This window comes from Kwoniella bestiolae, chromosome 7 (assembly GCF_000512585.2).
Source record: "Kwoniella bestiolae CBS 10118 chromosome 7, complete sequence".
NCBI lineage: Eukaryota > Fungi > Basidiomycota > Tremellomycetes > Tremellales > Cryptococcaceae > Kwoniella > Kwoniella bestiolae.
The window spans coordinates 731,379-756,183 of NC_089247.1; the positions used below are offsets into that span (position 1 = coordinate 731,379).

Here is a 24,805-nt window from a genome sequence, read left to right on the forward strand (position 1 = left end):
CTAATGAATGAAATGAAATAAAATAAACGTCCGAATGAGTGTTGGGTACAGTTATGGTATCAATGTTATACACTGTACAACGAAAATGAGCGATGAGCGAAAAGCGAAGCGAAGCGGGAAAAAAGGAATGTCTATATTTGTCTATATGTGTTATCGTATCAATACACTGAGGGAAGAGGAAGAAGAAAGAAAGGTTCCATATCATGGATATTTATATGCCGTCTGAGATTTGGAGGAGGCCGTTTATGCTTTATCCCTGCTTGTTATAATTGAAATACTGTTCCCCTCCAGCAGGTGTCGGACTATGCACCCCCGTCGACGGGGTATAATAATTCGAATGACCGCTCAACGGTCTACTTGACGCAGTGCTTTGTCTAGTCATCATAGGTTGTTGCTGATACTGTGTCTTCTCGTCGTACTCGGTAAATCCACCTTTAGCAGCCTGTTCGTAAGCCTGCGCGGCCGATACTCCTTGACCATATCCGCCTCCCGATTCGTGTATCGTGTTATTCTGATTCTGGTTCTGGTTCAACTCTTGACTAATTCTGGTGGGTGATGAATTGGATTGATCCGAGGTGGCTGTCCCGCTGAATGAAGGAAGATGTTTGGATCCGAAAGTGGGTTCGTAGTAATTTTCACCGACAGGTTCCATAATTGACGTTCGTCTGTTCAGGACGCTCCCGGTAGGTGATTGATGACCCATTTGATGATCTCTTGAGATGACGTTTGGTAAAGTCGGTTCAACCTGAGTCATAGCTGGTTGGTTTTCTGTGGAATCGTCATCGGAAGCGACGAATCGTTCTACTTCTAATCCATCTTCGATTCGGTGGGTGTGCTTTCGCCATAGATAGCCGTATCCTATAATCGGAAAATGGATACATCAGGTTAGCATCATTCTTTCTTGACATGTGAAAGCAGTTTCGAAGTAAACTTACCAAGGTTCCACAACAACCCGAAGAAGAGTAAGATAGTAGGTAAACCAAACGCCACAATAATCACAAACCCAATAACAGCCCTGGGTATAGGCCTAACTCCTATACTAGGTATAAAAGCAATCAACAGTCCGAAGGCAATCAACCTGAACAGCGCCAACACAGAGGTAATCCAATCTCCCTTCCTATCCTTGTGAGGTCGACAAGTCAAGAGCGCAATGAAAACGATAAATTCCACAACCACGTTTCCGATCACCTGAGCCCATGCCGACGTGGGGCCAAAGGAGATGAAAGCGCTCTTAGCTATCATCCCCAAGACGAGCGGGGCGAACCAGAAGAAATGGAATTTCTGCCTGTAGGCTCGATAGAGGACTCCGACGGAATGGAACCATCTATAAGAGGTATAGAGAGGGGATATACCGGGTGCGGTAGATGATAATCTTCGGTTACGTAGGATGGATAATACGAATACGGTCGCCAAGGGGACGAGGACGAGGAGGAGTGAGAAGACCGCGAAGAATATGGATAGGCCTGAATCACCGACGTGGAATTGCCAGAATCCAAAGATGAAGATGGGGAAGAACCATATGAGGCACTGCGATCATGAGCCAAAAGACAACAATCAGTATCACATTGCATGGCATGATTTGGTATATGTGGATGGGATCACTTACCAATCTCAGAGCATTACCCGCACAGAAACCCCACCACATCCTCCTCAGCCTTCCTGCCCAGCCAATCTCCCTCTTTCCTCTACTCGATCGCTCTACTATCAATAGCACGCCAAAGAGCAAGACGTGGAATGCAATAGCGATAGCGATGAAAGCGAGGAAGAAGAAGAAGACCGTCGTAAAAGCATCGGCGGTGGGTATACTGAGTGTATTGGTGTAGACTGGTAATCCACTTGATAGTTCCGAAGTAGCATTCTGAGCTAGGGCAGAAGCGATCCTAGCTCTCTTGTGCAATTCTAGGTTATTCACGTTGACTTCGGGTGAGACTATAGTATTTTGGGCGAGGAAAGTTTGGAAGGTAGATTTGTCAGACATGACTTCGTTCATTGACGCATAGACGTTGTAAGGCGAGAATTTCCTGTTGATGTATTGTACGTCGGAATATGAGTTGGAATCTAGATGACCACCTGTCTTCGATCTCATCGTGTTGATAGAATGTTGAATATGAGAGGATTTGAACAGTCCAATTGCCCAGTGGAAGTTCTGGGTGAAAGCTGAGTATGCTAGTGGGTAGTTGAGATGCATCAGACCAGACGCAGCGGCCGATTGGAAGAGGTATAGGATGTCGAACCATCTATACTGTGCTGGTGAGGGCGAGTTGGCAGCTCCGGTATGTAATAAACCGACGAGAAGAGCGACCAGGGTGAACATTCCAGTTGACCACGATACGGCTGATTGTCTGACTGACCAGCCGTTGGATAAGGTAGCTTGAAGACATGCTGCGACTTCTCCTGATCCCTCTCGAAGTAGCTGGATTCGGGCGTACGCTTCGAGATTGGGTATGGACCATGCTATACTGGGTATCTGCGATGAGTATTTCGTAGGGATGGGGTATGTGCCGTAGCCTACGATGTGCATATGCGAGTCAGCGTTAGAACATCAACCAGCACAATGTTGTACGAGAAGATCACTGATCTGTCCCAAGACATGACAAGCAGCCGATTGTACTATCTTCCCTCGATCTACCAAAAACTAAAGGGCATAGACTCACCAGTAAAGTTAACCTGAGGTAACGGACAAACCACCCCCTGGAAATAACTACACAGATCCAACGTCTGATTGACAGGTTCGATCCCATATACATTGACATATAAATTCGCCGAGACATTGAGGTTCGACTCGACCGAAGCGAGCGAGAATGAGAATGTGATTGATCCATTTGACTTGTGATAGGCTATATCGAACTGATCGACCAGGACCGCTTTTGCCTCAGCACAGTAGGTTACGGAGTTGGTGTAGAGGGTATCGCCTGCTGCTGCGTATACGGTGGTGAGGAAGGGGAGGGCAAGGAGGGAGAGGGAGGGGAATAGTCGCATGGTGGTGGTGGTTGATGGGAGGGTAGTGCGATGATGGTGAGGGAGAGGGACAGGAGTTGTCTGATAAATGTAAGTGATGAATGATCAGTGATATAGATACATCTTGTTAAGCAGATCGTTTGATAAACCTTTATGCAATTTAGAATAAGAACTCACCTGAAACCCCCAAAACCTCGAATGATCAACGCACAAAAAGCGTTTTTGTCGGTCCCTCCAGGTTCCAGGTAATGACGATCTATCTGTTCTTTGCTATTACTCCACTTTTGATGATTACTTGATTGTCGGTGTAACAGGTACAATAAGTCCTCTAATCCTCCGTTACTTTTATTGTACAATCGTACAGTTACGCGATTGTACAACTGTACAATGTGAATTGTGGAATGGATGATTTTTTGAACAAGTCTTGAAGTTCCAAGATAATCCGTCTGAGACCTAAACCTGATCGCAGTCGAGCGATGACGGTGAGACAGTGACAAGCTAATCCACGGCCGAATAGCAGAAGCAGATACCCAATGCTTCAATCTTCACACGCGTCTTCCTTGATCTTGCTTCCTTTGATGCTCCAATGAAAGGTAACAACTGACTAAGACTATTGTACAATAACGATGAAGAGGAGAAAAGTGGTAAGTAGGAGTGCAAATGAACAACTACAAGTGAAGAGAGATGGGGTGGATGAAACCTATCTGCAGTAATCGAACTGCGAAAATATAATCCAGCAGAATTATTAAGCTTTAACACCTAGTTAGCTTTTCAGGGTAAACCGTACCATACATAGCGTAGTGGCGATAATTAAACTACTCTTGACGTCAACGATTGCTGCAAATCACGAGTCAGATCACTCTGCACTCTGCACAAGATCATGACGATTTGATGCAAGGTACAGTTCGAGCATACCAAATTGAAGTCTGAACAGGTGATACTATGGATTTCTCACAGACAGAGCTATGACCATTGACCATTGGTCGTTCATTTGTACATTCAGTCACTCTGATGACGTCTCTCTTCCTCCGAACAGCGCACAAAAAGGAATCACGGCATTTGAGGATGGAGGCTTGAGCCTTGGGTTGGGATCGCTTGAGATTCTCTTCATTGTACAACAAATGTCTACGTACGTTGCTTCATTCTGCTGCTCGTCGTCCCATACGTTCGGGAATTGTAGAATAGAATTAGTAGTAAAATCAACTCAAGCAATTCTTATTGTCCATGGAGGAGGTGTCAGCGTAACGTCCCAAAGTAATCTAACAAAACTCGATCCCTTCAATTCCCGCTCATCCCAGGCGCACATCTCCCGTGTCGGCTCATACATTCAACGCTCCATACCTCCATGATTATGGTCTATCGTCACCATCGATCCTTCAGGCTTTAACAATCAATCAATGAACAAATGATTTTCTTCATATTACCAAAAGATATTTACTTTACTTCCCTATACTCAATCCCCAAATGATACCTAAAACATATAACCTAGTAAAAGAAAGAAACGGGTTCTGCTTCTGATGATTTTCGTTGTTGAATGTAAATGTAACGAATAAATGTTGCTTGAATATAAAGAAACATGTAAAACCGAAAATAACAGAAAAAAGTAAATTTGAACATGAACAAAACAAGTTCATATTGATATTTTGAATTTCCATTTCCATTCCCATTTCTTCCTTCCCTCCCTGCTCGGTATCTTGATCATTCCCCTTCACCCGTCAACTAAGCATCGACTTCCATCTTCTCGCCATCTTCCTTCTTCTCCTCAACCACATCCTTCTTCTCGACCTCTTCCTTCTTCTCTCCATTGGAGGTAGCCGAGGCTTCACCATTGGTAGCTCCGTTGGGCTTGTTTTCACTGGAAGCTATGAAATCCGTCCATTGGTGCATCAGTTTGGAGGCTCGGTCGGTGATCTTGAAGTCGTCGTTCCTTGGGATCTCATTCAGAGTCATGATCTTCTTCATCACTGTGTCAAGTGTCCCAAACTGTCAGTCTCATTCACTAGCGTGGATTCATATGATTGTGCAAAATCGACCCACCTTTACCAATCTTGGAATACTGCAATGCATCTATCGTCATGGAATCGTACGATTCGATGGTCTTGAACAAGTCATCGTAGGTTGGCATTTCCTATCACATCAAAATTGAGGGTCAGTCGTGCCCACCAGAATCAACCAAAATAGACGGCCAACTCACCTCAGCAGAAGGCAGTGACTTGCTCAAGAAAGCTCTCTGAAGCTTATGTCTCCAATCCTTGACTTTGACACACTCGGGATTGGATGCGAGGGGATCTGATAACAGATATAATCAGCTACGTCGTGAAATTGTCGTGGACACGGTAGCTAATGAATTCAGCAGAAGCAACTCACCATCATCTGCAGGTTCCTGGTTCTCAGGCTTGGAAGCAGGTGGCTTAGCTCCCTTAGCAGGGGTAGCCTTGGATTTGGCGGCTGGCTTGGACTTGGCCTTAGATTTAGGGGCTTCGTCTTCGTCTTCGGCGGCGGTCTAAGAGATATTGCGAGTCAGCTCGATGGAAGCATGGGTTTTACCGGATATTCCAGACCGCAGACATCCTTCCAATCTTCCTCACTGTGAGGACTGCCGGGAAAAGCGAGTGCTGTTCCAGATCGTAGCCTCCAGTCCCACCAGAAATCACCAGTTCTTCCTCCATCAACAGGTACAGGCTTCTATCGGATCCAGATCTGCATTTATTCCACCACTTCTTCCTCCAATTCCCTTCATCCAGCGTCTATTCAAGTCCTTCACGATTCCTCCAGGGCACGACACCATCTATCATCTGAGATCAGGATCATACATTACTCACCTTCGACTTGGTAGTCTTCGCCTTCTTTCCCGCCTTCTTCTTCTCCGGAGCAGCTCTCTTCCTCTTCCCACCAGTGGCAACTTCCTCCTCGTCCTCCTCCTCATCATCTATCTCATCCACCTCATTCTCATTCTCAGCATCCTCCTTTGCTTGTTGGATATCCGCTTGTTGAGCATCCCATTCGGTAGGATCTTGAGCGGTGATATATGCTTCTTTCAGTCCTCCCGTGGCTTTTCGGTGAGATTCAGAGAGGTAGGCGGAAATTTCGGATTGGCTGAGGGGTTTGATCTCTTTGGATTGGAGCCATGAGCTGTTAGTGGGGGATAGGGGAATATCAGCTTTTGGCCTACATAAGCAAAAACGGTCGAGAAATGGAAAATTTGAATTGAGCAGAGCTGATTTGACGATGGTGCAGATTTGGCGATGAACTTTGGAAAAATGAGAAATTGAGATGTTGGATCGGAACAGGGAGAGATATAAATTGAATTCGTCAAAACTCACAAATCACCAGCCGGGAAGAATTGACAGCAGAAAATCAAGGGGTTCTTTCCAGGTCTTGTCTTGAGAACATTACGAGGGAGAGTTTCAGGGTCGGCAATCTGGGAGAAAGAGTTAACGAGAAATCAGCATCAAATCCAATTAAGAGTTAAATGCGGTGCAAGAGGAAAATGTGAGACAACTCACTCTAGCAGCTAAATTATCAAAATCGAAAATACGAAAAATCATCAGCAAATCGATTCACATATTATGAAGCAGGGCATTCTGATCCGAGAAGGCGAGAAGGGGACAGTACTCACGCCAAGGTGGATAACCCCTCAATCTAGCCAAAACAATCTCCCCAACTTCGAAATTCCTCTTCTCATCGTTATTCACAGGAGCAGCTGCCTTCTTATTCCCACCACCTGTTGAAGGTCTACCTCGAGGTTTGGATGATGGTGGTTTCTTAGATGGGGAAGATGACTTTGGTTTCTCCGTTGAGGAAGATGGTTTCTCTACTTCTGGAGCTGGAGCTGGGGCAGGGGCGGGGGTGGACGCGTCGGCTGCCGGTGGTGGTGCTGATGTTGTTTCCTCGGCTGACATGACTACGATCATCAATAGTATATCAGCACATACTCGAGCACTTGGGCCAGTACGGGGGTAGAGAGGAGGGGGTGATACCTACTGGAGATCTAACGCGTAGGTCGTCGTATGATCAAGAGTTCGATTTTAATTCCTCGATGTAAATTGAATTAATCGAGAGCTATGCAATGTACGCTGGTGTTAGCTTTGGTATCAGTATATGTCAGTATGAGAATGAGCCTACGTTAGTTGATACGGTGTTGTGGTGGTGGTGGATGAGGAAGGGAAGAGGAGTAGGTAATGATGGAGGAATGAGGGTATTTATGTTATGATGGGGGAATGTCAGTTGAGTAGACCACTAGACTGCTACTTGCTATAATCGGTTAAACCGCATGACTACTATGACGCCTAGGGTAGAACAATAACATTAACTGCCAAATGCGGTAATATCACGGCGTTATAGCTGGAAGACGCGTTTAAGCGGGGGGAGCGCTTGCCTATTGCCACCTCCGCTTTCGTCTTATAGGCACGCCAAGTGGCACAAGCATTAATCCCACCTCGATATCGATGACGGTTGAATGAGTTGTCCGAACGAACGAAACGTTGCAATTCAAGGCATTTATTCATTCACTTCACTTTTCACATCGTCAGCTATTTCAAGCTATCATCTCCGCTTGAAGCAAGCTTGACCGTGCAGTTCAGACAAGTTAAGAGATCAGATCAGATCAGATCAGCACATCAAGATGCGATCCTTCCTTGTAGCTGCCCTACTCGCTACCCCAGCTTTGGCCTTTAGAGATACCTCCCCTTTGTTATTGTGGAATACCGATCCGTGAGTTCAGCTTCCAGTGCAGTTCCTTCCCAACTAGCTTAGCTGAGCTTTGGACGAATATCTATAGGAGCCGAGCATTTGAGCAACCCTCCAAGCTTTTGTCTGGATCTGCCCTAACACCTGCCGAAGAGGTTTATGGTAAATTATTGAGTCTGGGTTGCGATTGGGAGAACGTAGTGGTAGTTCACAAGGACGATGTAAGTAATCTCTTTGCTCTGGATTCTGGATCTGCACTACAGAGAAAGTGTGTCGTTCCGAGAGGTCTTTGCTAATCTCTTTTCTGTATAAATAGTTACATTCCTCTCAGCTTTCTAAATTAGATTACCCAACCCACGATGCTCATCTTCATATACCATATCTCTCTCGACCACACAAACGAGGACTGGACAACGGACTAGAAGGCTGGGCACAGTCATGTGGAGCCGAGGTAGTATCCTCTTTTGAGGACAGGGTAGAAGGAAAGAAGAACGTCATTGTAATTGATTCGGCTAAAGGGGAAGGTGAGTTATTTCCCGTAACACCAAAACCGCTTCATCTTCAGCAAGCATACTACATTCTTTACATCGCCATGCTGTTCCATAACACCATTACCGCTGAGTGCCATCTGCACCGCGTCATATCCAAATTCAGCCAATCACCACACTTCTGTTGTATATATTGAAGCGATCAACCATTGACTAATCTCCTTCGTCCTATAGCATTCCCCTCCATCCCCTCAACCCTCCCCGAACCATACATCCTCCTCCTCACCGGCTCTCCTTCACCCAACGAGAACAAGAAAAGACAAGAGCGTCCCTTCCCAACCCACATAACCCACTCCGCAAGCGCAACCACCACCCTCACAGCTCCCACTTCCACCTCCACAGCCGAACCTACTTCCAGACCCAATAGGAACTCCACCATCCCCTCGAAGGATGCTCCGCTGTTGGAGAGGGTTCAACTCCTCACTACTCCAATTATCACTTCCCTGTTGATTACCTTCGGTATCTTCCTGCCGATCTTGGGTTTCGGAATCTCCATGTTGACGAGTATCCAGGTTCCTCCTAGGATGATGGAGATTGGGAAGTCTTTGTCGGTAGGTAAGGATAGGAAGGATCAATAGGTCGCTCGATCTAGAGTCACTTGGTAGTCTGGGAGATGAGCATTTGATTAGAAGAGATGATTAGTCACACTTTGTGTTGTTATGAAAATGCATTCATGCGCTCGCCGCTTTCAGTGGGCTTGGCGAGCATAAGCGGCGAGCATGAGCATGAGCATCTTTCTAACCCGAGCATTGTCACTCGTGTTTCATTCTCATCCTTAAGCTGCGATGATATGTATATCGGTCTTTCAAATGGGGTATATATGTGCATCAAACTCTGCTCATATGATACTACAGCCTCCTCATATCTGGCTGACCATCGACACCTCGTCTACTTCCTCATAAGTAGATACACGTTCTCTCCCACCACAACCCCTGCGAGATGTCTATATGACCCTCGGAGAGCCATGAGCAGACCACCGAATGAGAAATACGCAGTTCTGTTGATTTACCATGTCGTTAGCGAATATCCCACAACGAGAATCCATAATTGTATAGGTGCGTTGATCTCATTGTGTTTGTCGATATGGGTGCGAAGGCGTGAGTTGTCAGATCTGATGGACTCACGTTTGGTTATCCCCTTGAGCTGAATCGTCAAATTTGTATATCTATTCAAGCGAAACAGAGGAATCAGCTCTGTCATACCATTTTAGGTATTTCCTTGTGACACAGCGGATATTTTGATCATCCATCTCGACCCATATTGCCATGGAGGGAATGGCTTGTTGCCCACTCTCATCCACTTCTACTCCCATTCCCGTTTAGTCAAACGAACCGACTAATCCTGGTTCACCATATCATCCTAATTCTCCGCCTCTCAATCCACCTTTGCCCGTCTCTGATGGAATAGAATCCTCCAAACTTCGTTCAAAAGGGACAGAACTCACCTTCCCATACATCACATAATCGTAATCCTCCCCCAGTCCCATATTCTCGCTCCTCCACAATTCCCTCTTTATCTTCCGAGTCGACTGCCCGTCATTCCCCTCCTCATCCTCATCTTCCGCAGTATTCAATTCATCCGGAACGAGCGTTCGAGCGATGGCAAGGGTGAATACCTCCCCTACGTCGAGGGGGTAGAGCTCGTTGGCTAGGTCGAGGGTTAGGGACATTTGGAGGTTGTGGGAGGGGGCTGTTATTCTTGATACTAAGTTTATACCATCAGCATCCATCCCTCACTGACACTCTCAATAAGAGCTTCGGAGATTATACTAAGGACTGTCCAGATGTTTAGTTTAGTTTGATGTAGAGAAACACACCTCGATCAAATTTCTTGCCATCTTTATCAACAGTCTAATGCACGCATGTCAGCTCATCACCCTGCTGACCAAGGTATGAGACAGCTCACCTCGACTGTAAATCGATCTTCGAATATTATATTAGATGACTCGGCCATCTTGAATACCTTTTATCGCCGTGGATGTAGGAGGGAGGGTGTGTTGAATGGAAGAGGAGCGAAGGGGAGGGGATCAATTCGGCGCTGACGGAGCTGCACGGATTGCTGGAGAAGGATGGAGAGGAGGAAGGTAAATCTCGCTGAGACAACGTGATACGCTTATATGCTGAAATATGGATGTGCAAGAGCTTGAAAGTGCGCTGAATGCTTTGAAGAATGTCCAAAGGTAGAGTGATGTTTTCAACGAGGGTAGGTTGAAAATATAGTTTATTCATTCACCTCACTTTAGAACCCATCTTTTCGCCGCTTAGCTTACTTGCTTGGATGTAGTCAAAAAGATAAAAAGATGGAACATTCCGTCTCTTGAGATTTCAAAATCACTTTGCTTGCCATTGAACAATTCAAAACTATATCATCCATATCAAGTATCAGCTACTGACATCGACATCTACGAGGGTCAAACATCAAGAGATCTGAACAGAAGAAGCGAGTAAAGCACATTGAACGAATCAAACCAGGCTGCAGAAGATAAAAGGTTATTGCGGAAATCAACCAAACTGGAAACAAAAGGATCAATCAGACGATTGTTCGATAACGACTCTTTCATCCCCTTCCATCTTGATCATCATAATTCACCATGTCTCACGGCGACCATTCTCGAGATCCATGGTGAGTTCGATGCCTCTGAATGTTTGGCTCAAAAGGATTTACAAGCCTTGTGAAGGCTATTGCGTGTCATTGAATCATCAGCTAACTCAGTGCGTTTAGTCCCTATGTCATCCTCAACGATTTCGGAGGAGCCTTCGCAATGGGTGCGATAGGTGGTGGTATATGGCATGGTATCAAGGGAGCGAGGAATAGTCCAAGGGTGGGTCTCCTCTCGCATAACTCTCATTTCATCCATCCAACCAAACAATCTGTAGACGAAATCATCATCCTAACCGTATGCTTCTGTGCAATACAGGGAGAACGATTTGTAGGCTCGATGTCAGCTATAAAAGCTCGAGCGCCAGTATTAGGAGGGAATTTCGGTGTATGGGGTGGTCTGTTCTCGACGTTTGATTGTGCGGTAAAGGGTTATAGACAAAAGGAGGATCCTTGGAATGCTATTATCTCGGGTTTCTTGACTGGTGGAAGTTTGGCTTTGAGGGGTGAGTGATCCAGCTCTACAAAATGCAGAAGGATGGGGAAATACCTGTAAGATATTATGCCGTGAGAGATGTCATGGGCACCGAAAGTCATTCATGGGAATGAAGGAATCATTGGACAGCAAGCGATCAAGACGGATTGAGGGTTCGCTATCTGTATGCTAACGATATTTTCGCTCGTACTAGCCGGTCCCAGATCAGCATTTGGTTCGGCGGTCGGATGTGGTATCTTATTAGGAGTGTTTGAAGGTGAGTACACGGAGTTTCAGCTCAGGTATTACATAGAGAAGCCACAGCAGCTAATGAATTCCATCAATAGGTGTCGGAGTACTTATGAACCGAATGTTCGCCCAGCCAATCCCACAAATGCAATGTGAGTGGTTCCCTGATCAATATCTGCAACTTTGATGCGCTGAAAGTCGAGATCGTTATACTGATATTGTTTGTCTACTAGTACCCGAACAAGCCCCAGCATCACCATCACCAGCAGTCGCCTAATCTCGTTATAATCCTCTCTTCCCTTTGTTTTGGCGTCTCTCATATCAATATATGTGGGATTATGTTTAGGTAGACTCAGCAGTATCACCTCTCCAGCATGCATATGTTATATATAGACAATTTACAGAATTTGACTTGGCCAACTGGAATGCCTTAAGAGAGAAACGCATAGATCCGCAAACATCGCATGTACAACCACTTATAATCCTAATCTATGCAGTTCATCCTGAGATCCGATGGTAATGTAGAGAACAGCATAGTCACCCTCACCAGACAAGCGATACCCTTGCCTATGGTGTTCTCTAATTCATCTTGTTTGGCTGAGAGTGGAGGTCGGCAGAAATGAAATGCGTCATAGAGACAATTCGGCTGAAGAAATCCGAAAATTCTTCGATGGTAATCAAGATCTTTGTTGTCCTTTCCATTTCATTGCCTATCATATCGCACCACAGTAATACAGTAGACCTTAGCATCGCATCGATAGGGTATCCTTACTCATTGTACCACCGTTCTCCAGTACCGGATATCGAATCCAAAAGCGATAACCACTTACACCTACCACCTCAAGAGTCCCTTCAAAATGATAACAAGGCTACGACCTTTCCAATCACTTGCGACATCCCGCAACCTCCCTACTCTTACACTGCCCATCACAATCCCAATCCAGAATCAAACCCGAAACTTCCACTCGACTTCCCCACCCGAACCACCCTCTCGCCAATGTCCCTCCTGCTCCCGCCCCATCCCACTCCCCCTATCCCCCTGTCCTTCCTGCTCGACCCTCCTCCCCCTCCCATCCAACCTCTCCCATCACTCGATGCTATACCTCTCCTCACCTATCTCCCCCTCTTCCTCCCCCTCTGGCCCATTCGACCTCCCCCGCGAGCTTGGGCACCTCCCAGCCCACGGGTACGGGCTGGACAAGTCTGATCTGCGGAGTAAGTGGGTAAGGAGGCAGAGGGAGCTACACCCCGACAAGTTCACTTCGAAGGGTGATAAGATCGTTGATCTCGCTAGGGAGTTGTCGGGGAGGGTTAATGAGGCGTATAATGTTTTGGGGGATGAGTTGAAGAGGGCTGAGTATATTGTGGGTTCGCTCTCTCTAGTTTATGAATTAGGTTGTGAGGTGTAATAAGTGGTATCATAGTTTTTTTTACTCTGCTCACCCACTCTGCTGCCTCTACTCTGCTACCTCTACTCTGATGGTGGATATAGAATGTATTGTCAGTAGGGTTATCGCTTATCAATCTCTTGTTTTGATTATAGCTCTCACTCCACGACAAAGCAACGGACGAGACGGACAAGCTAGACGACCCAATGATGTTAGCTGAGATCCTCGAAGCGCGAGAAGAGCTGGAGGAAGCGAATAACCAAGAGGAGATCCAGAGGATACGGAGTGATAATCACGGTGAGTCGAACTGATCATTACCGCTACGTACCACCTGAACAGGCAGAGAGAGCTGATCAATGCGAAATGCTTGTGTAGCCAAAGTAGAAGTTATAATAATGCAGCTTCACTCTGCATTCAGCGAAGATCCACCGAATTTGGAGGAAGCGAAGAATCTGGCTGTGCAGCTGAGGTATTGGAAGGGTTTGGAGAATGCTGCGAGGGAAAAGGCGATTTGAGCAGGGTGTGGAGTGGATGGACGGTATATGTGGTTATTCTGGACGTTCTCAGGAGATGAGTTGATCGTGATGAGGTGTTTGTCAATAAACGTATCCACATTTTATCTCCAAAGTCCTAAGCATCAATAGATACAATGCATTACATGTATCATATTACATGCCAGCGACACAAGTGACGCAACTCGACTGCTTCTCCGCGATGTACAGGATAAAATACAACAGTACAATGATACAACAATCTCTAGACTCCCGCTATGAACCGAAATGTCCCTAAGAGGCGCATCACCCCAGCGCAGCCTTGATAGCCCTCCTCTCATCCCTATCCCTCCTCTCCAACTCTTTCCACTTAACCTTCCCCTTCTTCCCCAACTCCAACCCCTTGCCATGTCCCCTCCCATGTCCATATTGACTCCGTCTCCTCGCATCCTCAATCTCCTTATGACTGTGCGTCACTTTCTTAGCTAGCGACTCAATATTCCGATTACGGGAATTATGGCTGTGGCCTAAACCTTTTCTATCTAATTTGAGAGTTGTCGAGATGGGTGCTGTACGACCTGGACCATATGCCTTCGCACCCCCTTCTATCTCTAAATCATCGTCGGAAGATTCCGACAGGGTGAGATCAATGATGGGTTGTCCGTTATCGTCTATCTCCACTACATCTTCTTCCTTTCCTTTCCCTTTTGCACCCCTTCGTGAAGGCGATGATAGTCCATCCTGAATTTGTATCTGGGGTTGAGTCTGCACCTGACTTTGAGACTGGTCCATTGATTCTTCCCTCCCAACAGGTCGACCCAGCCCTCCACCATGCCATCCCAGTCTATCTCTCAGAATCTCATACCCTTTATTCTCCGGTCCGAGGACATACTGAGGCTCGTACTGTCTTTTCGGCGCTGCGGGGTTGATGTTGAGCAGGGACCCTATGGAAGTGGTACGCGTTGGTTTTGGTGTCTCTGACGGTGAGGAGGTGGAGTGAAGGAGCGCTCGACGGATGAACCAGTCTTTCGAGTGGACGCGGAGGGGTTTCTTGGTAGTTGATACGGATGCGGCTGCGGGAGCTGGAGGAGCAGTGATAGAAAATGATGATGGAGATGAAGCAGCTGCTATGGTTGGAGCGACGTCTGTGGTAGTAAGGCTCGACGGTCCAACTTGAGCATCCCCATCCTTCCTCCCTCCTGAAGTGGGTAGACTGCGCGATGATAAAGAGAGATACCAATCCGCCACGTCCCTTCCCTTCTCCTTCTCCCTCTCATTGCCATCCTCTCGATTCCTCCCCTGATCTACCATCACATCCACTCCATCACTTGTAGATCTGCCCAACTCGTCGTAGCTCGTAGAAGACACAACGAATTTAGGTGGTAAGATCAATCTAGGCGGTCCATGCTGAGCGGGGTTGATATTCCATTCTTTCCATACTGATTCTCTTGGTGGGTCCCTGTTGTAGGCATTTCTAATCGTATCGGTGTCGTCTTCGGTTGATTGATAAGTTGGATTCAGGTGCGAAGGACCAGGAGATGATTTGATGATTATTGCTGAAGGGAGTCCTAGACCTGCTCTGTAGGGTCTGGATTGTGAGGGGTCTGTCATGTTGCTTTGGGAGACATCTAACGTACTTTTGGATGTGTATGGTGATGATGGTGAATTGGTGTAATATAATAACAAGGAACAGAGAGAGAAAGATGGGAGTGAACGATTTGTCAAATGTATTTGAACTTGGGTGGCAAATGTTGACGATAGCAATAAAAGTGTCAAGGTGGCGAATTCCGTTGCAGCAGTTCTTCCACTAATGCGCGGGTGTCGGTCATTCATGAATGGATGCAATGCATTGACAGTTGATGCCTTGGATATAGTGTATAGATGTGCTATGTGATATGACAAGATGAATTGTAGATGTATACTTGATTTAGGATATCTAATTATGGCCGAAAACCCCCTCTTTTCTATACAAGGGTAGTCTATCGACCAGTATATTTCCTCTCCAGATATCTAACGGGTAGGTACACCAGTGTGACTACCGTAGCTCCCAGTTCGAAAGCGACGTCTCCGCTGCGAATCGCACCACGGGTCAGCTTAACACCTAGAAGTGACTTGGCGTCTGTTCAGAAAAAAAAAACTTACGATCCCTCAGTGATTTTTCTAGCTATCCATCCAACCCACCAAGACTGCGACATCGAAGCTGCAATGATTGGTATACCCTATTGATCACGCACCAAATCATTCAGCTATTAGCCAGTACGTCTTGAAACACCCAGCTGACACCTGAAATTCACCACTCACGCATATGGACGATACGATACAAGCCAAACCAATAGGCAACTTGCCAATCTTATTCCAAATTTCCACAGGGTAAGTTTTCCTACTAACTGGATTCCTAAATAACATCGGTTCGATCAATGTCGGTGGGATATACAGGGCAGTCCAGTACGATAATACCGCTGAGAAGTTTTCCAAAGCGACGTAGAACGACGATGCTCCGACGATGGCGATGGGGAGGTAGATTGCTGTGACGATGACAGCTAGGAAGTATCTTGGAACTACATCATACAAGATATCACTCAGATACTCCCAACACCTGGTGATTGAAGAGCTTATGAGAGCTTACCTTTAACCAAGAAGGGGATAGCGACTTGACCACTCAATCCTGCTGAGTAAATCGTCGGCGCGGTATTGGCAACTACACTCAAACAGAACAAGACCATGACGAATCTTGCTCCACCCCCTGAACCTGTGATTGCGAAGATCAAGTTCGGTACGCCGATTTCAGACGCTTCGGCCCATTCGATGACGGAGTATGAGGCCAGTTGACATGCTGCACCGAGGAGAGTGATCGTGATGATGGGGATGGTGAGACCGAGGTAGACACAGAGGAATAAAGGTAATCGAGGTGTGTGTGCTGGGAGGGATGTGGTCTACATGAATGTCGAATTAGCATCTGGATCGAACGTGTGCAAGACAAAGAATGATTGAAGCATAAGTCAAGGTGATGAAAGAATCAACTCACAAAATCACTAGCCAGAGCAGAATAAGTAATTGTGAACCCAATCAAACTGGCTCCATAACCCAATACACCACTAGCAGTCACTCCCGTAGCTTCATAAGCAGCTTCTGCAACTGCCAAATGAAGCTTGCTTCCTGATATTCCCGCGAGAGCGATAAAGACAACGATCATGATTGGGAATGCGGTGAGTGAAACGACGTGTAACGCCCTTAGGCCGACGAATGATAGCTATTCGACATGACGAGTTGAATGTCAGCTGATTTGATCCGTCTTTGACTCGCAGCGGATCAGGATAATAAGCTAACTTACGATCAAAGCGATTAAAGCGGCAATGACTATCCCAACATTATAGCTCATCGTGCTATTAGATGCTAATGACAGACACTGTCCAGCTAAGATAGCAGTAAGAGACATGAATCCAATCATTGTTGCGCAGTTGATGAGACCGAATACCATAGCTGGGAAATAACTATTCCGAAAACACCATAAATTAGTTTTGTTAGCTGAGAAATCTGCTTAGGCTTGGAGAGAATCCACTCACCCCAACCCATATCTAGCCTGTACCATCTGCCTCATACCTGTCTTTGGACCATTGGTAGCGCAGTACGCAACTGGTATACCAGAAGCCAATGTGAATAGGATGATACATGCTGCTGAGGCTCGCCAGTTCAGACCGAATAGTGCTGGACCGATAACACCTTCTGAGAACTATGACGGAGAAGAAACAACATATCAGCTTGCGATCTCATTGACATGAGGTAGAGAGCAAATCAGCTGAGGGAGATGTGAGATACGACTCACAGAAAGAATGTTGAAGTTGAATGCTGCCCAGAGTGTCGTCTGAGGGAGGTACGACCAGATAGTAAGTGTATCTCGATCCTGTCAATCAGATATATCAGCAATGTCCAGCAACTCCGACCATACCTTAATCAGATCTAGATTGCTGATAAAGACGAAGCACCACTCACATCCTCAGGTCTAGGCTCAATCCCCCTCTCCTCCACACCATGCTCTACCAACACATCCATCCCCCTCTTAGCTAGTCCAATCGCTCCAGAGGGATACTTTCGATATCTACCATTCGCAGCTGCCTCCTCGTCATACCTATAATCCGTTTGAGGTAGCTGGGCTGTTCCTTCGCCATCCAATCCGTTCGAGGGGAGATAAGTATCCTTGGATCGATCGGATAGCTCTAGGGCGTCTAATTCGGTTTGGTGTTGAGGTTTGGCGGATGACATTTCGCCTGTTTTCGCTGTGATAAACCCTACGATATACTATAAGGATGTATAAGAGAAGAACAATTCAAGAAGAGACGATACCCTCTATCTATATATGTCAGCTGAGATATGGAAAAGAGAAGATTGACTCCAGGTTGTAATTTCCATTTTTATCTCTACTCGATTTGATAGATTGGAAAAAACCCGAGATCTCTTTTACAGTCCATGCATGATTTTCGCTTTAGCCGACGCATCGCCCAAGCCAAAGTTACTGGAATGAAGGAGTAAAGCGGCGAAGACCGAATACCTGCAATCACGGATCAACTGATATTTGAGGGGAGGTACAGTACTCGTAGATTACGGCAAGCTAAGGTGTAAAGTAAATACTGCTGTAGTAAATCTGAATGGATGGGAAGTAACTTACTCTGACTCTCTCCTTTCATTAGCGTACAAACGTTTATGCTTCTATTCCACCCAGTATCGCGTGTATACGTGCAAGCAGCAAGCATCGTATATCACATTTGCGAACGACCATGAACATATAAACAGCAATCTCTCCTCTTGATCTGTATCTGTACCTTGTGGGCGAACGCTCAGTAACGACCAAGATGAAATTCGGACGGTGAGTTGCGTTGTTTGTCCCCCTCTTCCTCGACCTGCCAGCTAGTCCCAGGTACTTGTGCGCCTACTCCCACGTATCAGTATAAGCTGAGTCTTTATAATACATCAGGTACCTAGTAGAGAACCAAACGCCAGAATGGAAACGTGCCTATATAGATTACAGACAATGTAAGAAGAAGATCAAGGTAGTTGCCAAACGACTCGGACAGATCAAGGAGCGGAGAGAGGGTGAACCGGGGGGAGAGGAGGAGGAAGATGAGGATGGTGATTCCTCAGGAGCGGATGACGATCATGGGCCGTCTGCTCCTCCTAGAGATAAAAGGACACCAGATACGATCAAGGGGGGGTTTGGTAAATTAAGGATGGGGAGTGGTGGGAATACGCCGAGGTTGAATAGGTGGACCGTGAGTTACACTCAGGTTGCATCGGCCCTGCGTGTGGTAGAGCTCAGATGGCATACTCTTGTTACACAAGGATACTTGAGCTGAAGCTGGGTGCCATGATAGTCGCGCACATCAGAACACAGTCAGAAATACGGCTCAACAGGTACCAGTCCCCGACCACCGCAATCCCATACCGAGAGACCTGCACCTCCTCCGCTCGACCTCGGCTCACCAAGCGTAGATGATAATGAACGGAATGGCATTAAACCTACCTCAAGTCCCAGGCCGCAGGATGATCCTGGTCAAGGTCAATCCTCAAGAGCAAGGGCAGATAGCACCTCACGGTCTAGGAAAGGGGTAGTATTCAGTCCGAATCTCAAGGCAGATGCTATAGTGGAGACTACGATCGAAGAACGATCCGAACATTCCCGACGATCAAGTACGAGTGATGCGTTGAGGGAGAGTGATTCCGGAACACCATTGACCAAAGCTACGGCGGCACAAGAGGATGATGGTGGCAAAAAACCAAGAAAAGGGTCGATATCCATATCAATGACTAAGAGCCCCAGATTATGGAGTCCAAGATTGGGGTCAAGTTCTGGAGCTACGCCTACGCCCAAGGATACTTCGTCGGCTGCTGATACTCCCAGAGGCGTCAGGAGTCCTCGATTGGGACCAAGGAGTTTGAGTGAGCTTGTCGATTCATGGTTCTGTAACACCTGTAGACCGTCTAGATAACACTGATACGATCCCTGCATAGGATCAATGACATTACCCTCCCCTGCACTACCTCTACGAAACGCCGGACCGCCAGTCCGCACCGCAGACAACTTTGACGATCTGTACAAGCAGCTGGAACAAGATGAGAAAGACTTCTTCGATTTCCTAGAACACGAACTGGATAAAGTGGAGAAGTTCTACTTGGCAAGAGAAGGGGATGCAATGAGACGTGCCCATGATCTTCGAGATCAGTTGAGGGAATTGGCAGAACATCGTAAAATCTATCATGAGCTGTATCCCCACGGAACTCCAGAATGGGAGACCAAAGTAGGAAGGATCCTACCCATCTCTCAGGCTACTGCGAATGGTCCTGCTATCAATCTGATAAAGCAAAAACTGGGTATAGGCGGTACTACGAATCCTGATGAGAATCAAAATGGAAATGGAGCGGGAAATCATCTTCAAGTACCCGGTGGTCCTCTGAAACGATCAAATTCGCCTATACCGATGATGTCTGAGAATGAACGGTCGAGCTTGAGAGAGGCTATGAGGGCTGACAAGGATCATCAGACGTATAATCCGGAGAGGTATCAGAAATATAAGAAGGAGCTTAAGACGGCTGTGTTAGAGTTTTATAGACAGTTGGAGTTGATCAAGAATTATCGGGTGGGTATTGTCTCCTCTCATATGACTTGGATCCTTGTTGAGGAAATTTGGTGGCGGAGTGGTTGTGTGTTGGCGTCAATGAGGGTTTCTGCTGATTGTCGGGTTCGAATAGATCATGAATCTCACTGGATTTAGAAAGGCTCTGAAGAAGTTTGAGAAGACTACCAAGGTAAGTCACCGACCAGCATCGCATCGTTCAAGACACTACGACGATACTGATGATATGAAACAGATAACATGCCTTGAGATGTATACCGACGAACGTATATCAAAAGCTACTTTCTCCCAATCTGAAGCTATCGATGGGTTGATCAAGCAGATCGAAGATCTGTATACGATACATTTTGGTAAGTCCATTTTATCAAATGCCATGGAAAGAAGCCATGAGCTGATTGCTAAGTCGGGTCGTTTCGATAGAACATGGAGATAGCAAGCGAGCGAGAGATAAGCTGAGAAGACAAACTACCGAGAAGACGGTGAGCGATATTTCACCTACTCATCGTGTTCAGCAGAATGGCTGCTGATCAGTGGATTCCTATTTAGCACTATGACAGCGTTTTCAGATCAGGTATAATGATAGGTATAGGCTTACCTGCGGCCGTCTTCGCTCTGATTGAATGTAAGTTGCAATCCATCACGCCCTCTCTACTTTCCCACATACTGATCTGCGTTTTGGGTTATCAGCCAGCAAATCGCATGTCCGACAGGAATTGCCCGCTTGGGAAGGATTATTGCAAGTCTACGGTGGATTGTATCTGCCGATCGCGTTTGCGATGCTCTTTCAATTGAATTTGGGGGCCTACGTAGCTGCGAGGATCAATTATGAGGTGAGCTTGGTCTTCCCGATGGCCTGGAGTCTTTAGGTGGTGTGGTGGATATGCTAATTCCGGGATCTCGTAGTTCGTCATGGAGATGACTCGACCTACGATCGATTATCGGTCTTTCCTTGAGGTGTGTCGTGATCCCTATCCAATATCATTGCCGTAGCATACTAAGTCGAGTGATCCGTTTTGAGCAGATCCCCGCATTCTTGTTCTTGACGTTATCATATTGCTTTTACTTCACTTTCGCCCAGATTGGAAGCTCAAGCGTAGCCCCTACTACGTGAGTAATCGCCTTCAAAAAATCTTCGTTTGGTGGTCATGCGACTGACACGAGTGCGTAGATGGCCACTCGCATGGCTAGTATTCACTGTCGTATTCTTCTTGAACCCTTTACCAGTCTTAAGGAGAGGTACGAGGTACTGGTTATTGAAGGTGTTGTTTAGGGTCGTCACACCTGGATATAGTAGAGTAGAGGTGAGTCTCAGTTGTCGAGAGTCCAATGGAGCACATCAAGGCAGCAGCTGACAGTCTCCATTTCATAGTTCATAGCGTTCTTCTTGGCGGATGAGCTCAACTCTTTGGTTTATTCTGTGCAGAATATCTATTTCATATCGTGTGGCTGTGAGTAATCAATCCTTCCCTCTTTTTCTTGCTTGCAACATCATACAAGGATGTCGAATGACGGCAGCTGATTCTGAGCTCCATCTCGATAGACTCGAAACATTGGCCCGCCGACGTATTCACCGTCTGTCATTCTGGGAAATCGTGGCCTTATGCTTTATTGGCTTGTTTGCCCGCTGGATCACGTTTCATCCAATGCTTGAAGAGGTACTATGATTCCAAGTTGAATATTCATCTGATCAATGTACGTGTGCACCTTTCATCGCTCTTCGAATTTCTGCTCAAGTTTGTCCTTCGAACATTCGCGGATCTATGGGATATTGGGCTGACTTCCTTTTTCTCGCTTTTATAGGCCGGTAAATACTCTAGTGTGATCTTACAACAATGTCTATTCGTCTATTGGCGATCCAGGAATAGCCATATCAACGATAAATCGTTTATCATCTGGTTCATATTTGCTGTTCTCAGTGCGACTTATACCTCTACTTGGGTGAGTCGATTGATCTCGCTATGACTCGAGGTGGATTGCTAAATTCTTGTCTAATATCTGATGTAGGATCTCGTCATTGATTGGAGTTTGTTCAGACCTCAGGCTGGGCTGTTGAGGAAGGATTTGGGATATTCTTCGAGATATGTGAGCGTGCCTTCTATCATGATCGTCTCCTTCCCTTAGTTGTGGTCTATCTACCTTTTCTGTCTGTTGACTGAGCTGATACTCCATGATGTAGGTATATTACCTCGCTATGGTCACGAATGTTCTCATCCGATTTGTCTTCATCTGGTACGTACCGTCCGTGACCCGATCTAGGTAGACGGTCAGTGCTGATATCGAAATGCGATAAGGTATCTCCCTCTCTCAACTCGGAATGTCAGATTACGATCCTTCTTCTTTGCGCTGGCTGAGATGCTTAGACGATGGCAATGGAATTTCTGTGAGTAATCAATTCAGCTAAGAATTCTACTGTTTTCTGAACCTGTCAACAGGGAAAGTGTAGATAGCTGATCATCCGCGTGAGACAGTCCGAGTGGAAACCGAACATCTAGGTAACGCCGATGCCTATCGAGTCACGCGTGAAGTCCCCCTACCCTACCGACGAATCAACAGTGATTCAGATGAAGATGGCGATCAAGACTTGGACAGCAAGGATCATTCCAAAGAGAAAAAGAAGAATCCCCTATCGGTGCATTTGGATAGATTGAGATTAAGACATAATATTAGGCATTCCAATCATTCGGACGACGATACGTTAACCCCAGGAGGGGGAAGAGGACCTGATGCCATTAATGCGGGGCCGAGGGGATATAGGCTTGAGAGGGATTATGAGGCTAGGAGACCTGGGGATTGGAGTGGGGTTGTTACGCCTAGTGGGGGACAGGCTGTTTGAAGTGGATTTCATTTTGTGGTTATGGTTTATCGGAAATGCATGGAAGGGATCAGGAATTAGATTGGTTATTTAATTTTTTTTTGGTTCTGTTCGTCCGTAGCGTACAGAATTCATAGTATAGTATGATATAATTAAAGATCGCATTGTTGACATATGTAAAAATACATGCATACTCATATCATCGTACAAACGATCGGAACCCTTCCCCACTCTGATACCCACGCACCCTCCTTTGTTCGGACACACAAACACATTCAGGGACAAAAGAGTAAAAGCGAGTTCAAAGTGTTACTCCGATATCAACGATCAATGCTCAACCCATCATCATGTCATCACCATCAATCAACTACGTATTTATTGTAATTCATTCATTGATTTATTGTACTACTAACCGAAGGTTACAAAGATATTTTTTGTTCTTCTCAATGAAGACCCCATAGCAAGTCGAATGAGGATGTACGGACAATGAATAAAATCACGAGACAGAATACAATACTAATGTCACGAAGCAAGCTAAAGAGCACAGGGGGCGTAACATCTGTCTGATCATTCGCACGGACCAAAGCGCTACTAAGCCGAGTTGAGCGGTCCAGTCCAGAAAAAGGTTGAATGACTTATCTACATCACCATCCCAGCGATATAAACACCGGCCCAAAGTTGGATATTGAGGATATCGATACTACGAGGAACCTTACTCTGCTGGTGAAAGAATAACTTCTGCTATATTTTGAATTGACCACCCCAAAAACATCAACATCGATCAAATGGGAGTTTGTTATTCCACCGTACGTCATTCGTCACCAATTCACACTTCACCCCCTAATCACACATACAGTGTACACACACTTGAAACCCTACCCTTTTATTCTAGATCACCCGTTTCCCCTCTTCTCATCCATCCATCTCGCCAGTACACTGTAGACTACTGATATCGTTACTCATACTCGTACTCGTACGCTATAGCACAACTCCGCAGATTGCTGTTGCGACGACCCATGTTGTGGACCCATCTGCGATTGTTGCTGTGATAGAACGAGGATATACCCCTGGGGTCCAAGAGGTAAGTTTTTCACTTTTATCTCAACCATCTCATCTGAGTCTCGGTTAGAGCCAGAGGGAAAATGGCGTGGATTGGTCGTGTTTGTTTTAGTGTTGTTGGATCGGATGAACGGCGTTTTGGATTGTTCCTTCTTACCGAGTAACTACCAAGACCAACGAGTCATTTGATTCTGCGTGATCGTGCATTTCTTCGTTTTGTCATTTCCATCATCATCTCATACTCCATTCCCTGTCGTCTTCTCCTTGATCACACCTTCTCCACCCTGCCCTTCCACATACCCGGGTTTAAGCATCGCTTGAAGAGATCTTGGTAAGTCCCATCCATCTCCTCACATTCTTGTCTGGATGATTGCTAAGCCGTTGCATTAGGGCTGACCACTCATTCCTATCTCTCCATCAAATAGTCCTTCCACCACCCGTCTTCTACCCAGCACCAATAGGTCCAGCACCAGGTCCAATAATCGTACAACCCGCACCTATCCCAGCGCCACTCCTCCCATATCCATCTCAAGTTTCCCAAACATTCCTTCAACCCCTTCAGCTCGCCAGCTACCCTCCCCAACCTCAACTCCAGCAGTACACCTCGCCACCTCAGACACCCCGATATCACTAAAACCAAGGAAGTTTCATAGGTCCACAAGCCGAACAACCTGCTCCAAGACCAAGTTCGAGATCAGGTCGAAGGTATTCTCACGAGCATTATCCTTCTCCTAGGGATAGAAGGTACCCTCTCGAAGATCGATTAACTGCTGGTCATTCACCGCGAATAGATCCGAGAACGGCATTGACACCTGAGCCACAACATCACCATAGACCTAGGAATCATAGATCTGCAAGTACCTCTCGCCAGGGACATTATCATCATCCGGTATTTGAGGAAGAAGGGAGTAG

General features: G+C 46.2%; 10 protein-coding genes across 10 annotated transcripts; 5 read left to right on the top strand and 5 right to left on the bottom strand.

The window, feature by feature from the left end:
* Positions 1 to 250: 250 nt before the first annotated feature.
* I302_108193 (uncharacterized protein) lies at positions 251 to 2,979 on the bottom strand (the record flags this gene model as incomplete). The annotated part of the gene is made up of 4 exons (XM_019194037.1): positions 251 to 858; positions 936 to 1,527; positions 1,607 to 2,508; positions 2,655 to 2,979. The coding sequence occupies 4 exons, from the start codon at positions 2,977 to 2,979 to the stop codon at positions 251 to 253; spliced, it is 2,427 nt and encodes an 808-aa protein (XP_019044160.1).
* Positions 2,980 to 4,677: 1,698 nt separating this feature from the next.
* On the bottom strand, positions 4,678 to 6,860 carry I302_108194 (uncharacterized protein; the record flags this gene model as incomplete). Its single annotated transcript, XM_019194036.1, has 9 exons — positions 4,678 to 4,922; positions 4,996 to 5,086; positions 5,153 to 5,247; positions 5,326 to 5,461; positions 5,547 to 5,705; positions 5,781 to 6,090; positions 6,282 to 6,379; positions 6,465 to 6,472; positions 6,578 to 6,860. The coding sequence occupies 9 exons, from the start codon at positions 6,858 to 6,860 to the stop codon at positions 4,678 to 4,680; spliced, it is 1,425 nt and encodes a 474-aa protein (XP_019044159.1).
* A 722-nt stretch (positions 6,861 to 7,582) lies between these two features.
* Positions 7,583 to 8,773, top strand: I302_108195 (uncharacterized protein; the record flags this gene model as incomplete). Its single annotated transcript, XM_019194035.1, has 4 exons — positions 7,583 to 7,671; positions 7,739 to 7,868; positions 7,964 to 8,171; positions 8,370 to 8,773. The coding sequence occupies 4 exons, from the start codon at positions 7,583 to 7,585 to the stop codon at positions 8,771 to 8,773; spliced, it is 831 nt and encodes a 276-aa protein (XP_019044158.1).
* Positions 8,774 to 9,083: 310 nt separating this feature from the next.
* I302_108196 (uncharacterized protein) lies at positions 9,084 to 10,148 on the bottom strand (the record flags this gene model as incomplete). The annotated part of the gene is made up of 5 exons (XM_019194034.2): positions 9,084 to 9,192; positions 9,320 to 9,360; positions 9,640 to 9,899; positions 10,012 to 10,045; positions 10,101 to 10,148. 5 exons carry the CDS (start codon positions 10,146 to 10,148, stop codon positions 9,084 to 9,086), a joined length of 492 nt encoding a protein of 163 aa, XP_019044157.2.
* A 637-nt stretch (positions 10,149 to 10,785) lies between these two features.
* On the top strand, positions 10,786 to 11,794 carry I302_108197 (mitochondrial import inner membrane translocase subunit TIM17; the record flags this gene model as incomplete). The annotated part of the gene is made up of 6 exons (XM_019194033.1): positions 10,786 to 10,817; positions 10,917 to 11,016; positions 11,113 to 11,299; positions 11,483 to 11,545; positions 11,616 to 11,669; positions 11,751 to 11,794. The coding sequence occupies 6 exons, from the start codon at positions 10,786 to 10,788 to the stop codon at positions 11,792 to 11,794; spliced, it is 480 nt and encodes a 159-aa protein (XP_019044156.1).
* A 580-nt stretch (positions 11,795 to 12,374) lies between these two features.
* I302_108198 (Fe-S protein assembly co-chaperone HscB) lies at positions 12,375 to 13,420 on the top strand (the record flags this gene model as incomplete). Its single annotated transcript, XM_019194032.1, has 3 exons — positions 12,375 to 12,881; positions 13,061 to 13,202; positions 13,281 to 13,420. 3 exons carry the CDS (start codon positions 12,375 to 12,377, stop codon positions 13,418 to 13,420), a joined length of 789 nt encoding a protein of 262 aa, XP_019044155.1.
* A 282-nt stretch (positions 13,421 to 13,702) lies between these two features.
* On the bottom strand, positions 13,703 to 15,007 carry I302_108199 (uncharacterized protein; the record flags this gene model as incomplete). Its single annotated transcript, XM_019194031.1, has 1 exon — positions 13,703 to 15,007. The coding sequence occupies one exon, from the start codon at positions 15,005 to 15,007 to the stop codon at positions 13,703 to 13,705; it is 1,305 nt and encodes a 434-aa protein (XP_019044154.1).
* Positions 15,008 to 15,375: 368 nt separating this feature from the next.
* I302_108200 (uncharacterized protein) lies at positions 15,376 to 17,656 on the bottom strand (the record flags this gene model as incomplete). Its single annotated transcript, XM_019194030.1, has 9 exons — positions 15,376 to 15,466; positions 15,539 to 15,615; positions 15,698 to 15,954; positions 16,023 to 16,329; positions 16,422 to 16,646; positions 16,728 to 16,887; positions 16,960 to 17,126; positions 17,220 to 17,297; positions 17,387 to 17,656. 9 exons carry the CDS (start codon positions 17,654 to 17,656, stop codon positions 15,376 to 15,378), a joined length of 1,632 nt encoding a protein of 543 aa, XP_019044153.1.
* A 587-nt stretch (positions 17,657 to 18,243) lies between these two features.
* On the top strand, positions 18,244 to 22,855 carry I302_108201 (uncharacterized protein; the record flags this gene model as incomplete). The annotated part of the gene is made up of 19 exons (XM_065870621.1): positions 18,244 to 18,257; positions 18,366 to 18,660; positions 18,763 to 19,327; positions 19,400 to 20,025; positions 20,138 to 20,194; positions 20,258 to 20,372; positions 20,443 to 20,501; positions 20,569 to 20,644; positions 20,710 to 20,852; positions 20,926 to 20,976; positions 21,044 to 21,129; positions 21,191 to 21,323; positions 21,392 to 21,470; positions 21,563 to 21,714; positions 21,823 to 21,960; positions 22,027 to 22,104; positions 22,199 to 22,251; positions 22,314 to 22,402; positions 22,491 to 22,855. 19 exons carry the CDS (start codon positions 18,244 to 18,246, stop codon positions 22,853 to 22,855), a joined length of 3,174 nt encoding a protein of 1,057 aa, XP_065726693.1.
* Positions 22,856 to 23,619: 764 nt separating this feature from the next.
* On the top strand, positions 23,620 to 24,527 carry I302_108202 (uncharacterized protein; the record flags this gene model as incomplete). Its single annotated transcript, XM_065870622.1, has 3 exons — positions 23,620 to 23,640; positions 23,819 to 23,915; positions 24,319 to 24,527. 3 exons carry the CDS (start codon positions 23,620 to 23,622, stop codon positions 24,525 to 24,527), a joined length of 327 nt encoding a protein of 108 aa, XP_065726694.1.
* Positions 24,528 to 24,805: the final 278 nt, after the last annotated feature.